Here is a 15,111-nt window from a genome sequence, read left to right on the forward strand (position 1 = left end):
ATAGAGAGAATATATTAAGTTGGGTGGGACGAGAGGTTGAGAGGACCTGGAAAAATCTGGGAGAGGGAAAGAACAGTTCAAAATATATTGTCTAAATCATTCCATTATCAGCACAGTAGTAGGAAAATCTTGGGATTGTAATTCTTGAGCAGTGCCTAAGCACAGGTAAACTCAGAACACATGGATAAAAGTGGTTGACACTTTTATGTGGTGACGTGATATTATGGAAGCTTTAGATGATCCTGATATTGAAATCAGGGTGGAATGTACACTAAAAATGTGATTAAAACTACAATTTTGTACTAGAGTTTCCATTAAACTGGACATGTAAGATACAATATTTTAACTTAATTACAGAGCAAAAGATTATATTACGTAAGTAAATAAAAATAAAAAAAATAAAAAAATTAATTATAAAAAGAACTTAGATAATTCAAGAGTGTTCTTAGAACATTCGTGTATTTTATAAACAGTTGGTATGATACTACTATAATTTTTAAGTTTTTTTATGATTATGTTTTTGTTTGTTTCTTTCTTTTGTTTTTATTTCTCTGTTTTACCCTAGCTGTCTTAGAACTGTAGAGCAGGCTGGCTTTGAAATCAAATATCTATCTCCCTCTGCTTCCAGAAGGTTGAGATAAAAGGTATATGCCACCACTGCCTGGCAAAATTAAAAATTTTTAATCAATATTTTTTGGGGAAAGAAGACTAGTTCAAAAAAGGGTTTCTCTATGTAACAGCCCTGGCTATCCTGGAACACTCTCTGTAGACCAGGCTGGCTTCACTCACAGAGATCTGCTGGCCTCTGCCTTTCAAGTCTGAGGATTAGAAGTGGGCAACAGGACTTTTCTCTGGAGGAACCAGCGAGGAGGGCAGAGTTGCCCGAACAAAGGAGGCCCCAGAAAGCTCCACCTAGTTCACAGGATAAAACCCCATACCAGGACTCAGCAATGGCTAAGCCCCAGGTGGTCGTGGCCCCGGGGCTGTCATTGAACGCCCCCGAATTTTACCCATCAGGTTATTCTTCTAATTATACAGAATCCTATGAAGATAGTTGTGAGGATTATCTCACTCTATCAGAATACGTTCAGGATTTTCTGAATCATCTTACAGAACAGTCTGGAAGCTTTGAAACAGAAATTGAACAGTTTGCAGAAACCCTGAATGGATGGGTCACAACAGATGATGCTTTGCAAGAACTTGTGGAACTTATCTACCAACAGGCCAGGTCTATCCCAAATTTCTCTTACATGGGAGCTCGTCTGTGTAATTACCTGTCCCATCATCTGAGAGCCCACAGAGTGGCAACTTCCGTCAATTGTCAATTGCTACTTCAAAGGTGCCAGACGGAGTATGAAGCTAAAGACTAAGCCGCAAAAAGGGATGAAGTGACTCGAAAATGATTTCATTCATTTGTTCTGTTTCTGGGACAACTATATCTTAACCTGGAGATTAAAGGAATGAATGGACAGGCTACAAGAGCAGATATTCTTCAGGTTGGTCTTCGGGAACTGCTGAATGCTCTGTTCTCTAATCCTATGGATGACAACTTAATTTGTACAGTAAAATTGCTAAAGTTGACAGGGTCAGTTTTAGAAGATACTTAGAAGGAAAGGGGAAAACTGATATGGAAGAAATAATTCAGAAAATTGAAAATGTTGTCCTAGATGCCAACTGCAGCAGAGATGTAAGACAGATGCTCCTGAAGCTTGTTGAACTTCGATCGAGTAACTGGGGCAGGGTTCATGCAACGTCAACATACAGAGAGGCGACCCCTGAAAATGACCCTAACTATTTCATGAATCAACCAACATTTTATACATCTGATGGTGTTCCTTTCACTGCAGCTGACCCAGATTACCCAGAAAAGTATCAAGAGTTACTTGAAAGAGAGGACTTTTTTTCAGATTATGAAGAAAATGGAACAGATTTATCAGGGGCTGGTGACCCATATTTGGATGATATCGATGATGAAATGGACCCAGAGATTGAAGAAGCTTATGAAAAGTTTTGTATGGAATCAGAGCACAAGTGAAAACAGTAAAGTTAGATTTAAGGATATCAGTTTTTTTTTTTTAAGTTTAGATATGCTGATTTAGCAGAACACAGGAAAGCAAGGAACTGTGTCAGACTTATACCAAATTAAGGATGTTGAGTTCTGTTACTAATGTATGCAACTTTAATTTTGTTTAACACTACCTGCCAAAATAAACTGTATTCGCTGTAACTTAAAATATGTACATATATATGTATGTATTATGTACAGTTAATCGATTTTGAAATAAAAAAAAAGAAGAAGAAGTGGGCAACACTAAAAAAATTCTTAGTTTCAGTCTAACACTCTCCCAACTGAGCTGTGAGACTCCTAACACATATGTAGCAGAGGGCTGTCATCTCTGGTCTCAGTAAGAGAGGGTGTGACTAATTAGAAGAGATGTGGTGAACCAGGGTAGGGGGATCAGGGTGGGGGAATGGGGCATGCATGGGGTGTGGGGCATGTGGCCTGGGGCGGGGAACTGAACATTCATAGGTGAAGGAGAAAGGGGATGAGGGGAGGAACTCTGTGAAAGAGAGCTAGGGGGCAATATTTGGGCAATAAATAAATTAATATATAAATAAATTTTTTTTCTTAGCTTCAGTTGAGACTTTTCTCATAAGGTCACCAAAATCATGGTTTTCAGTGAGATCCAATAATATATATTCAGAAATGGCTAAGAGGACATGTTGCATCTATAAACAAAAGACCTACAGGCTTTTAAAAGATGTCTCCAAGAAAATTCTCAAATAACTCATCCTCAAGTCAAAGATAAAACTACCTTCTGAAACAGGCATTTTTGCTAAGCCTCTCTTTCTGGTCAATTGACAGCAGACTTCTTTTCATTTAACAATTTTAGCATAAAGTTATTGTCTATTTTGTGATGAATAATTATACATGAAGACAGAGTTTTCTTATTCATAAATTAGATATAATTTCACTTATTCATACTAAAACTATCTTTAAAATGAATATTGGCAGGATACTAGCTACATGGAGACATACTATTTAATGAAATAGTTTACAACCCAGGAAATTATATTGTCCTTGGGATTACATTTAACCCTGTTAGAAAAATGCCTGAAAGCAAATCAAGGACTAACTTTTGAATCAGACAGTTAAATTTCAAAACACTATATTTTTAGTGACAATTCTAGTCTCTTCTTACTAATATTATTCAGGGGTATTAGAGAAAAATTTAAAACTGTCATTTCTTGTGATACAATTTCAAAATCAATCCCTTCAAAAACATTAATTCAGTTTAAGATTTAACAGATTATTCAAATTCAAGAGTCTTTTTAAAAAACCTTTCAAAACAGTTTTATATATATGAAAAGTATTTATTATTATGGTATATATAAAGCTAAAACTGGAAATATACAGATTGAGAATAGGCATTTTGAAAACACTTTAGATATGTGACATGTTAATAGTTTACTAAAAAAATAAGAATACTTATATGTCTAACAAGTTTGGAATAATAGCTATAAAAATATAAAAGGTAAAAGTATTAAAATATTCTTGTGATACTTTAGCAAAGGAGCTAGTTTTAATAAATGCATATAAAACAATTTTTTTAAAAAATGATCCAATAAAAACTTTAATATGTAATTGGTCTATTAATAATTTTATTTTCTATGTTTTTGTATGATGTAACACAACTTTACCTTATTAAGTGGAATTCCAAGAAAATGAATAAATTTTTTGTCATATTAATTTGTCATATTTTGTTATATGAATATGAATTAGGGTTAGTCAGAAGCCAAACAAGAGCTATACACAAATTTTCAGATGACCAAAGAAAGACAAGTTTAAGTATTAAATTAGAAGGCTGGCATGATATCTGGACCAAGGACATTACCTAAGGCAGAGACCCAGTATGGATAGAGCTCCTTTGTGAGGAGAGCATCATCAATGTCAGACAGAAAACTCTTCAGCACGCCTGTCACATCTTCAAGTTGATGTTTTCCAGCTCGCAACTTAACACTCCTTGCATCCTTTTTGAAACTCTCCAGGAGTTCACTTATGTGCAAAGGATCACCATCCTTTTGATAAATGTATTTGCATCCTAACCCTGTGATTAAAAAAAAAATAAAAAGTTATATGAGTAGTATCTTCAGTCAAAATCTACTCTGATATCTTAGGAACAGAGCAGATTCTTCTGTGGGATCATGAACAAAAGAAGTCATCAGTGATGAGCTTAAAGACCATGCACTCCTCAAATGTGATTTAAATAAGAACCTACTGAATAAGTCAACCCGTCCTCAGTCAACATCCCTCAGGTCTCTCTCTAGTTCTCCAGATTATAATTTTCAAATGTATTTTTACCTGAAGAGAAATTTATTCTCAGAAAACAAGCTTGTCTACAATTGGACACAACGATATAAAATCTGGTATAAACCTTCTCATATTCTCAGCACATATTCGACCATGATTTTTTTGCTGCGTCAACCTATTCCTTTCCCCAATATTTCCAACTCCCCTAATCATCAGACACCCCACATAAGTCGAAGTAGAACTAAGCAACAGGACAGGGGTAACAATGGCAGTGCTGATAGACACGCACACATTCTTTGCTTCATCTGCAGATCTTTCTCCTTGTAAAATCAAAGTGAACTCACTGTCCTTTTTCATTTCATTTTAAGGGGATATTTTCTTTATATACATTTCAAATGTTATCGCCTTTCCAGATCTCCCCTCTGCAAGCCCCCTATCCCACCCCTCCTCCCCTTGCCTCTATGAGGGTGCTCCCTCACCCACCCACCCACCCACTCCCACCTCCCTGCCTTGAAATTTCCCTATACTGGAGCATTGAACCCCCACAGCACCAAGGGCCATTCCTCCCCCTGATGTCCAACAAGGCCATTCTCTGCCACATACATGGCCGGAGCCATAGGTCCCTCCTTGTGTACTTTTCAGTTGGTGGTCAAGTCCTCTGAAGCTCTGGTGGGGGGTCTGGCAAGTTGACACTGTTGCTCCCTCCATGGGGCTGCAAACCCCCTCAGCTTTTTCAGTCCCATCTCCAACTCCACCATCAGGGACCCCTGCACTTAGTCCAATGGTTGGCTGCAAGCATTCTATCTGTATTTGTCAGGTTCTAACAGAGCCTCTCAGGAGACAGCTATGTCACAATTCCAACAGCAAGCATTTCCCAGTATCCACAATAGCACCAGGGTTTGGCAACGGTATATGGGATAGGTCCCCAGGAAGAGCCGACTCTGGATGGCCTTTCCTTCAGTCTCTGCTCCACAACTTGTTTCCATATTTCTTCCTGTGAGTATTTTGTTCACCCTTCTAAGAAGAACTGAAGCATCCACACTTTGGTCTTCTTTCTTCTTGAGCTTCATATGGTCTGTGAATTGTATCTTGGGTATTTTGAACTTTTGGGCTCATATCTGCTTATCAGTGAGTACATACCATGTGTGTTCTTTTGTGATTGGGTTACCCCACTCAGGATGATATTTTCAAGTCCCATCAATTTGCCTAAGAATTTCATGAAGTCATTATTTTAAATAGCTGAGTAGTATTCCATCGTGTACCATATTTTCTGTATTCATACCTCTGTTGAGGGGCATCTTGGTTATTTCTAGCTTCTGGTTACTATAAATAAGGCTGCTATGAACATCGTGGAGCATGTGTCCTCGTTATATATTGGAGCATCTTTTGGGTGTATGCCCAGGAAAGGTATAGCTGGGTCCTCAGATATGTCAAATTTTCTGAGGAACTGCCAGACTGATTTCCAGAGTGGTTGTACCAGCTTACAATCCCACCTGCAAAGAAGGAGTATTCCTTTTTCTCCACATCCTCGCTAGCATCTGCTGTCACCTGAGTTTTTGAACTTATTAATTTTGACTGGTGTGAGGTGGAATCTCAGAGTCGTTTTGATTTCATTTCCCTGATGACTAAGGATGTTGAGCATTTCTTTAGGTGCTTCTCAGACATTCAATATTCCTCAGTTGAGAATTCTTTGTTTAGTTGTTACCTGTTTTTTAAATAGAGTTATTTGGTTGTCTGTAGTCTAACTTCTTGAGTTCTTTGTATATATTAGATATTAGCCCTCTATCAGATGTAGAATTGGTAAAGATCTTTTCCCAATCTGTTGGTTGCTGTTTTGTCTTATTGACAAGTTTTGTGAAACTTTCCCCTGTGCCCATGTGTTCGAGGCTTTCCCCCACTTTCTCTTTTATTAAATTCAGTGTATATAGTTTTATTTGAAGGCCCTTGATCCACTTGGACTTGAGCTTTGTACAAGGAGATAAGAATGGATCTATTTGCATTCTTCTACATGCTGACCTCCAGTTGAACCAGCACCATTTGTTGAAAATGCTGTCTTTCTTCCACTGGATAGCTTTATCTTTTATGTCAAAGATCAAGTGACCATAGGTGTGTGGGTTCATTTCTGGGTCTCCAATGCTATTATATTGATCTACCTGCCTGTCTCTGTACCAATACCATACAGTTTCTTATCACTATTGCTCTGTAGTACAGCTTGAGGTCAGGGATGGTAATTACCCAAGAAGTTCTTTTATTGTTGAGAATAGTGTTAGCTATCCTGGGTTTTTTGTTATTCCAACTGAATTTGAGACTTGCTCTTTCTTCTTTTTCTTTTTTTTTTAAATTTAAATGCACTTTATTTTTAGACAACCCACATGACATGCTTTTCTCTTAAAAAAACAATGCCTCCACTCCAAATAAATGACATCAGTCCCATTTGTCCTAAGTTCTGGTGTTGTCTGGATGGTAAGCAGCAGCCAATTTCGGTGACAGGTGATAGATCCAATTTGTTAACATTTTTCCATCTCTAAGCCATCCTTAAAGAAAATCATGAATGGAGTCACACCATCTTCACAGTAGTCCAGGAGAGCAACCATACTATCTGGATTCATGTCCTCACCAATAAAAAACTGGTAGTTATTGAAATTAGCAAGGATGTTCTTAATTTGTTCTGCAGCTCCAGTCATAAAAGGCTTTACTCTTTCTGGTTTCTGTTCTTCAAGTTTGCCCTTGAGTGATTTCATGTAGTCTTTGATGTACTTTTTGTAGGCCTCTTTTGTGAAGCTGGTTTCTTGTAAGTGATGGTTCATGACAATGTCAACACTGGTGACTACTGTGCTTTCAGTGCCTTCGCCCTCTGGACCTTCAGCGGAAGCATTTCCACTAATGAATGAGTCATCGATGGCACCCTCTGTTCTACTGACCATCTTGCCCTCCACCTCCAGGCACAGCACATCCACGATCTCCTGGATCTTGTAGATGTCGGAGAACAGCTCGTCATGGCTGATGAGGTCCCAGTAGATGATCATGGTGACGGCTGAGGACAGCTGCGCTAGCATGACAGCGTGGGAAGAGAGTGCGGTGCAGCCTGAGCAGAGCTGAGGGGGGTTGGGGGGGAGGGAGGAGCAGGCGGAAAAGGCCCGAGACTTGCTCTTTCTATCTCTATGAAGAATTGAGTTGGAATTTTGATGGGGATAGCATTGAAACACTATTTTTTTCAATGTCCTCACATTACTGCATAGTCTGTCCTAGAAATTTTCTTCTGGGTTTGGAGCACTGTCATTAATATATCAATAGTACTATCCAGATTCCTGTCAGTTTTGGATATTGACAGTTGATTGCAGCATTTGAGAAGCCTCCAGAATCTGCTACCAAAATTCCGTCTATCATGGGTTTTCTTTGGTATCATAACCTTTCTGTTAATCTTCAGGTTTTTCTGGTATCATAACCTCTCTGTTAATCTTCAGGTTTTTCTGGTATCATAACCGTATTTACATTTCTCCCCTTCTAATAGCTCCTAGTGTTTATTTATTTTCTTTTTCCAACCTCACTTCAATTTTATTTTTGGCCTATTAGAAAATTCCCAGAGTGAATCTATCCACTCTTCCCATTCCTTATACAACATTCCAATCTTTAATTGGGTTTTAATCCTTAAACCTTGATTCACTGACACATACATATGGCATCATGCATACACAGAGACAGACATAGCCTTATAGGACATTATAAAAATGTGAAGGAACTGATTTTTTTTTGCTTCTTTTCATCAGCTTATCTTCAAATCATATTTTAAAAGCCTGCACCTCAATCTCAATAGATGACATTACTTTCTCCTTACCTTATGCCAAGTCAGAATCTTTGCAACTCACTTCGTTAAAAATATATCAAACAAATCAGTCTTCTTTCTGCTCATATGCTATCATCTGTGTCTTGTATTACTTCATTGCATTATATAGCTTCCCTCCCCTATGCTTAATCAGGCCAAATTTGTCCATACAATGTCAATGATGTGACAAAACATATAGGTCAGTTAGTCTTATTGTCAAAAGCCTAAAAAAATAATCTATATACATCTTCCCAAATGCCTGTAGGAAAAACACAACTTTATGAAGATGTATTAAAAATCTACTAGAGCTGGCCCAACCTCCTGTCTCCTGTATAGGTATTATCTTTGCGCTCTATACTTTGGGCACAGTAAACTCCAAACACACTTTCCTAAACAACCACATAGCTGTCTATTAAACCCTCTATTCTGGGGTAAACTGCTATGCCCAGTTTAGAACAATGAGCCTCTCTCCACAGAATCTTACATGCTAAGATGTAACTACCTGTCCATGCGCTTGCTTCTCAACTATAAATTTATGATGTCCTAAAGGACAAGAAGGCAAGAATTAAGTCTTCTTTTTTATCTGTCAGGATAATAGTACATGGGAAAAGTCAAAAGGCATTTGGTGAATGACTATTTACTGCAAAGGTAAATAAATTGTTATCAATTAATTTTAACTATGTGCCTGAGAGGCAATATTCCTCACTGAAGATATTTTTAATATCTGATACTTAAACAACTTCAGCAGACTGAATGAAATTATAAGAATAGAGCAGGAAATACGGTACAGTGAACAAAGCTTCTTGCTTCCAAGCTTGCATCTTTCAGTTTCATCTTAAGGACCCAGAAGACAGAAGGGAAGTGAATCCCAAAAAACTGTCCTCTGACCAATTCATACATGATGTGGCATACATGTACAAGCATGTGCACCTGTAAGTGCATGTACACACACATACACACACACACACACACACACACACACAGAGAGAGAGAGAGAGAGAGAGAGAGAGAGGAGATAGAGAGACAGACAGAGAGAGACAGACAGAGAGAGACAGAGAGAGACAGACAGAGAGAGACAGAGAGAGACAGAGACAGAGACAGAAAGACAGAGACAGAAACATACACTTAAAAATATAGAATATAATTTTATATAAATTGAAAAGAATCCTCCAAGAATTAATTACTACACTTTATTTAAAGATTAAGTTCATAATACATTTTGAACTTGGTAAAGCTCAAAATGTTAACATGAAGAGCACAGAAAATTGGCCTTTACACAGATGCTAAGATATTCAAAAATAATTGCTACTATAGAGACTTCAAGGCAAACACTTGCATCCTGTGAGCCCTGTGCAGTTCCCAAGTTCCTATCAAATCTTTATGTTAATGAGTATAACATAAAGGTTTTATTCCATATTCTGCTAAAATATAAACAATTGTTTATTGGCTTTTTTACTTTAAAGCAGAACTTAATACACTTTGTGTTAGTTATAAAGTTCTTAATATCTGTGGGATATAGTTGAAACAATCTTAATCTTAACAATCTTAAGTGCTTAATAATTTTAAATTCACATAAACACCAAAGGGAAACTTGTTACTGCTCCAGAGAAACTTTCAAATGGTTACACTAGAATTCTTCATGCTATTTTAATCATTTGCCAGCTTAAAAAGATGCTATGCCGCCATAAAACTAACATGATACGAAAGTTCCCTGTGAGTTTATGCCCTTCCTAACACAGTGTGTGTGCTCACATATCCCTGCGAAATGCAGCCAAGGAAAAGTGGATGAGCACAGTACATAAAGACAACTGTTTCCAGTACTCAATTAAACAGGGTAGCTGGTAAGTAAGATGTACCTACACTATGATCCAAAAGATGTCCCCAAGGTAACTCCTGCACATACGGTTAAGTGGAAGGCCTTAATATACCTTCAGCATAAATACAACATATAATTGAAAAAATATTATTGGATTACATCTGAAGTAAAATACTTAAGATGACACTCTTTCCCAAAAAACGTGAATACACACCATAAATTTAACTTCCAAAACAAGAATTTAACTTCTTTACATGAGAATACTTATTTTGGACATGTGGTTATCCATCATGTCATTAGCTTTATACATAAAATATTCACATATTCCAGGTGAGCTGCTCACTCTGGCTGCATGTTTCTTATGAAACAAGACAATGTTTTATTAAGTCTTTCTTACTACCTTGTCTGTCTTCTTTTCAAGTTAAAACACCCCAAATACCTATAATATTAAAGAATAAAGCATTAATACAACTTCAGAAATACTACGTCTATCACTTCATCCTTCTCCAGATTTTTTTTACATAAATGGCATTTATCCATCATTTAAAAGGTTGAAAACACAATATATTCAAAATATAAGTGAAGGTATATATAAACAGGCAGAAGAGCATTAGCCTAGCTTGCAGTAACGCCCTGGATGTGAACCCAGAATCACAAACATACATACATACATACATACATACATACATACATACATACAAACAATAGAAAGTTTCTATCTTTTAGAAATTTGAATGATGTATGCAACTAAGAATGAATTTGAGGATTTACAATAATTTGAAAATAAATATGAAGACAAAGGTTATTTTCTAGGTAAACTTATAAAACCCACGCTATCACATGGAATTAAAAGGAGACTTAACAAAGTAGGTACAGATCCAATTCTTTTGGTTTGCTAGTTTGCTCATAAAAGTGTCTATAGCTAATAGCCCATCATTAAAATGAATGGCCACAGTTGATGTAAACTTCTGACCAATAGCATGGTGAATGAAACACACACACACACACACACACACACACACACACACACACACATTTTGTGCTTGCTAACAGAAATCGCATCATTTTGTATATTGTTCCAAGGTTTACTATTTCTAAAAACCATACTTAAGCATGGTGAGCTGCTCGTGGCTTTGTTCTAGAACTTTTATCGCTAAAAATAGTCTTTACTATTTTTAGGGACGTTTTTATACTATTTTATTTAATGGGTTACCTAGTATTTTCGTGGGCATGAAGGACCAAGGTAATGGTGGGAAAGTATTACCAGTGTAAATGAGCTGCTGGAGAAAGGGGTGGGCCAGCTGAGCAGTGATGGGCTTTGAGGTTTCACTGGTATACTTACAAAGGGAAAGGCACTAATTCGTTCCCACGGAGGTACTACTTAGAAGCTCTAAGAGTGATGCCCTAAGTCCTAGGAGCTGAATAAACATCCTGTGATACTTACCATACTGTGTAACAAATGCTATGCAGCTGTTCACAATAATGGGGACGTCATTCTTGCAGAGCTGCTGATCTTGTAATGCGTTACCATCTGTACCTGCTGCTTTTTCAATTGCAGTATGCCAGACTGTGAAATCCAACTTGGAGTGCCCATGGATGTATAGTGTTCTGTGAAGTTTAAAAAGCACATCATATTATAATTTTGCTTTTTAAAAAGATGTATTTTCAACATAGATTACTCGGAAATACACATGTATGTGATCTTGTCTCACACATTAAGAAAAAAAAATTTTCTTTTACCTTCCACCCTACGAGGTGTGTTTCCCTCTCTTCTCCCTCTGTTGTCTGTTAAGGTCATATAGCACAGAGGAAGCGCTACCAATTCAGTCATCCTCTCCCAATTCCCTAAGTCTCCAATTCCATCTCTAAATAGTTCAATGAAAACTACTCTGGCAAATATCACCAGTGTCTTTAAATATATTACTGGCCAATAAAAATATTTTGCAATTGTCAATTTCATTGCTTTAAAATAAGGGGGGGGGCAAACCAAATGTGATTTGCTTTTTCTTTTCGGATTTTCATTCTTTGAGACTTGTCGCTTCTATCCCAATGTTACTTCAACTTTCTGAATAGCCCCATTATGCATAATCTCAGTTCATCTACAGACATTAGGGATGATCTAGATTCCTGTCATCAGGGTGAGGCTATCAGGTCCTGCACACATATTAGTGAGTCCCAATCCGGATCTCTAGGCTAGAACTGGTCTTCACAAATGACACCTTTGCTAAAACCAAGGGCAAATGTAGGTCTGGTGGCACATGTTTGATCCCCAGCCTTTGGGGGATAGAGGGAGAGGCAGGGGAAGGCAAGAGCATCACAAGTTCAAGACAAGGTAAAGATAAAGAGGGAATTCCTGGGTGGTAGCAATTATATAGCAAGATGATGCTCGAAGGAATCAAGACAAAATACAATATGATGTTGCAAACAGGTATGCTAAAAGGGAAACCTAGCTGCACAGCTACTTAGTACATAATTCAAATAAGATCTCTGTTTCTCTGTTGGAGAACTGATCATAACTGCACACAGTTAAGCACCCTGTAGATGTTCTATCTTTCCTCTAAAGCATGCTGCTAAGAAACAATGTATTGGATACCTCCACCATGGACCAGGAATGTGAAAACTGTCACTATTGTGAGAGCTATCTGCTCTGGGAAACATTAAGTCTCAACTTACCTGACTCTACATGAGTCTTCTGAAGTTTAGGATTTATTCCTGTAGCTTAGCATCCCCCGCTAATCACTTCCACGTTTCTGCACTTTTTGTTATTGCTGTTGCTCCTATAATCTGTAATATTCACTCTTTCTGGTGTTCCTCTCTGCTCTTCCAGAACTTTCCAAGGTCACCAAAGCCCCTGACAGGATTATCTTCTTGATCTCCTCTTTTATAATTCTATTCCCCACTATTACCAGGACATTATTTCAACAAGATGGGGCTGCTGACACCAGTTTTGGATATTAGTCATATCTTTAAAGCTTTGGCTTTTAAACGGAAGGGTCTTCATGATTTGGCCTGAGTTTTCCACTGTCATTTTGTAACAGCTCAGTGTTGGCTGCACAGATGCCCCCTCCTGGCCAATGGCATAAACACAGTAAGGTTCCTAAATGCTCTCTGATAGCGCCACACACTTCTGGCCATGGGTTCCTGTCTTGACCAACAGTTGCTTTGTCCTCTTTTTTAACCCTCTGCTGTTCCTATACAACTTACTTGTCAAATGTCAAACTTTACACAGACTTGTGAGAAAAAAATTGGTCTCTGCCTAAGCCTGGTCTCTGGCATTTACTGATATATTTTTTCCAAATATTATCCACAGTACAAAATTTAAAATGTGAAATACCAATATACCCCAAGTATATTTACTCTAAGGTAGTCAGTTCTTTTTTAAAGATTTATTTATTTTATGTATATGTGTACACTATAGCTATCTTCAGACACCAGAAGAGGCCATCAGATCTCATTACAGATGGTTGTGAACCACCATGTGGTTGCTGGGAATTGAACTCAGGACCTCTGAAAGGGCAGTGAGTACTCTTAATCACCGAGCCATCTCTCCATCCCAAGGTTCTTAACCAATTACTTGCAACCCTATGGCAGATGGAATGACCCTTTTCCACAAGGGTCACATATCAGACATAGTGAAAATCAGATCTTTCCATTAGGATTCATAACCATAACAAACTTACAGTTATGAAGTAACAATGAAAATACTTTTATGGTTGGAGTTCAGTGCAACATGAGGAACTGTATTAAAGGGTCGTAGCACTAGGAAGGTTGAGGGACCGCTGCTCTAAAAAAACACTACCATAATTTATTTTTCAGCAAAATTAGATACTTTGCATTTACCAACAGCAAGAAAAGAACAACTGATGAAATCTTAGGGCTTCCTTAGGGAGTTGTGGTAGAAGAATGAGATCTTTCACATTTCCGAACATCATTGACTGTGATTTAAGAAAAAGAGAGTCTCCCATCCTTTCCTATTTTTTTTTTCTCTTCTTGCAATGCGCTTTCAGGAAGACAAAGCCAACACCAGCACTCCAACACAATTCTGGAGTTGCTAGAACTACTGTTTCCTAACGTCTGTGCCTGTATTCCTTGGCGTTTACTTTCTGACATCTTCATCTATTGTTTTTTGTTTTCCAGTCTACCTACACTTCCCAGACCCACAGAGTATGTAATTCCTTTCTTTGAAGAATTCTGACAAATGGTCCAATAGTTCTGTAATGTTTTAGCTTTTCCACTTATTGTACATCACCCAAAGCATCTTACTTCTGAGTATGTGTCTCCATGAAAATATTACAGCAAATTATCTTCAGAAGTAGCAAGCCCTTGCGTATATATACCTAGTTAAAATTCTGTTTTTCTAAATCCAGGTAAAAACAGTAACAGTGTCTTTTCTCCTGATTTTATTTAAATAGATTTTAATTCATAATTTAGTCGTTAATATGACTTAAAATCTTTGAAAATACAATGGGTGTGTATTCTAGTAGTCAGTGAAACATATCCAAAATGTAGCAATGGTCCTTTAAGATCACTACAGCCCTGTCACTAGCTGTGATGGCAGGCTTTGAATTTTCCTTCTAGTCAAAAGAAACCCAACAATGGAAGGTTAGCTGTCTGCTTGTGAACTAGTGTGGTGCAGAACATGTAATGACACGTTAACTCCTGTGTCAACAAGTCAAACAGTAAATCTTAAAATGTATCATCTACTACAGCCCATGGGATGCCTGATATTTCACTGTATTCATTCCAAAACTATCCATTCTGATTCTTGTTTAAACTGTAGACATACCAAGTAAGGTATCATAAAATATTTTCTATGCACATGCTGACCAATCTTGCATCTTCCAGTGCTACTAAACAACCGTTTTACATTGTATAAGGATTTTAAGTAAACATTCAGCTCTGTACTCAATATATGAAAAAGTTATTCTGATCAACTCTAATTACAACAGATTTATATATTATTATTGACAATTAAACAAAAATAAATCTAAGACATGTAAACATTTAATGTGTTATTATTAAGGCAGCTCAATAAATTCTACAAGACAGGCTCCAGGACTAATGTATAAAATTCTGTTAAAATTGCAAAATACAAATGAATTGGTTTTTATAGTGATTTGAGCCTCCTGAGGTCTCTTGAGATAAACAATCAATAAATCA

General features: G+C 37.3%; 1 protein-coding gene and 2 pseudogenes across 4 annotated transcripts in view; 1 reads left to right on the forward strand and 2 right to left on the reverse strand.

Moving 5' to 3' along the window:
* Positions 1-15,111, reverse strand: part of Arap2 (ArfGAP with RhoGAP domain, ankyrin repeat and PH domain 2) — a 166,642-nt gene that overhangs the window by 48,185 nt on the left and 103,346 nt on the right. For all 4 annotated transcript variants that reach the window (XM_028765222.1, XM_028765223.1, XM_028765220.1 and 1 more), the window contains 2 exons: positions 11,396-11,559; positions 3,897-4,109 (listed from right to left, as the gene is read on the reverse strand). In XM_028765222.1, coding sequence (XP_028621055.1) covers positions 3,897-4,109; positions 11,396-11,559 — 377 coding nt within the window. The remainder of the gene's footprint in view (positions 1-3,896; positions 4,110-11,395; positions 11,560-15,111) is intronic.
* LOC114619365 lies at positions 936-2,035 on the forward strand (annotated as a pseudogene).
* Positions 6,762-7,338, reverse strand: LOC114619407 (annotated as a pseudogene).

Source organism: Grammomys surdaster, unplaced genomic scaffold (genome assembly GCF_004785775.1).
Source record: "Grammomys surdaster isolate TR1022 unplaced genomic scaffold, NIH_TR_1.0 150, whole genome shotgun sequence".
In the NCBI taxonomy this organism is placed as follows: domain Eukaryota; kingdom Metazoa; phylum Chordata; class Mammalia; order Rodentia; family Muridae; genus Grammomys; species Grammomys surdaster.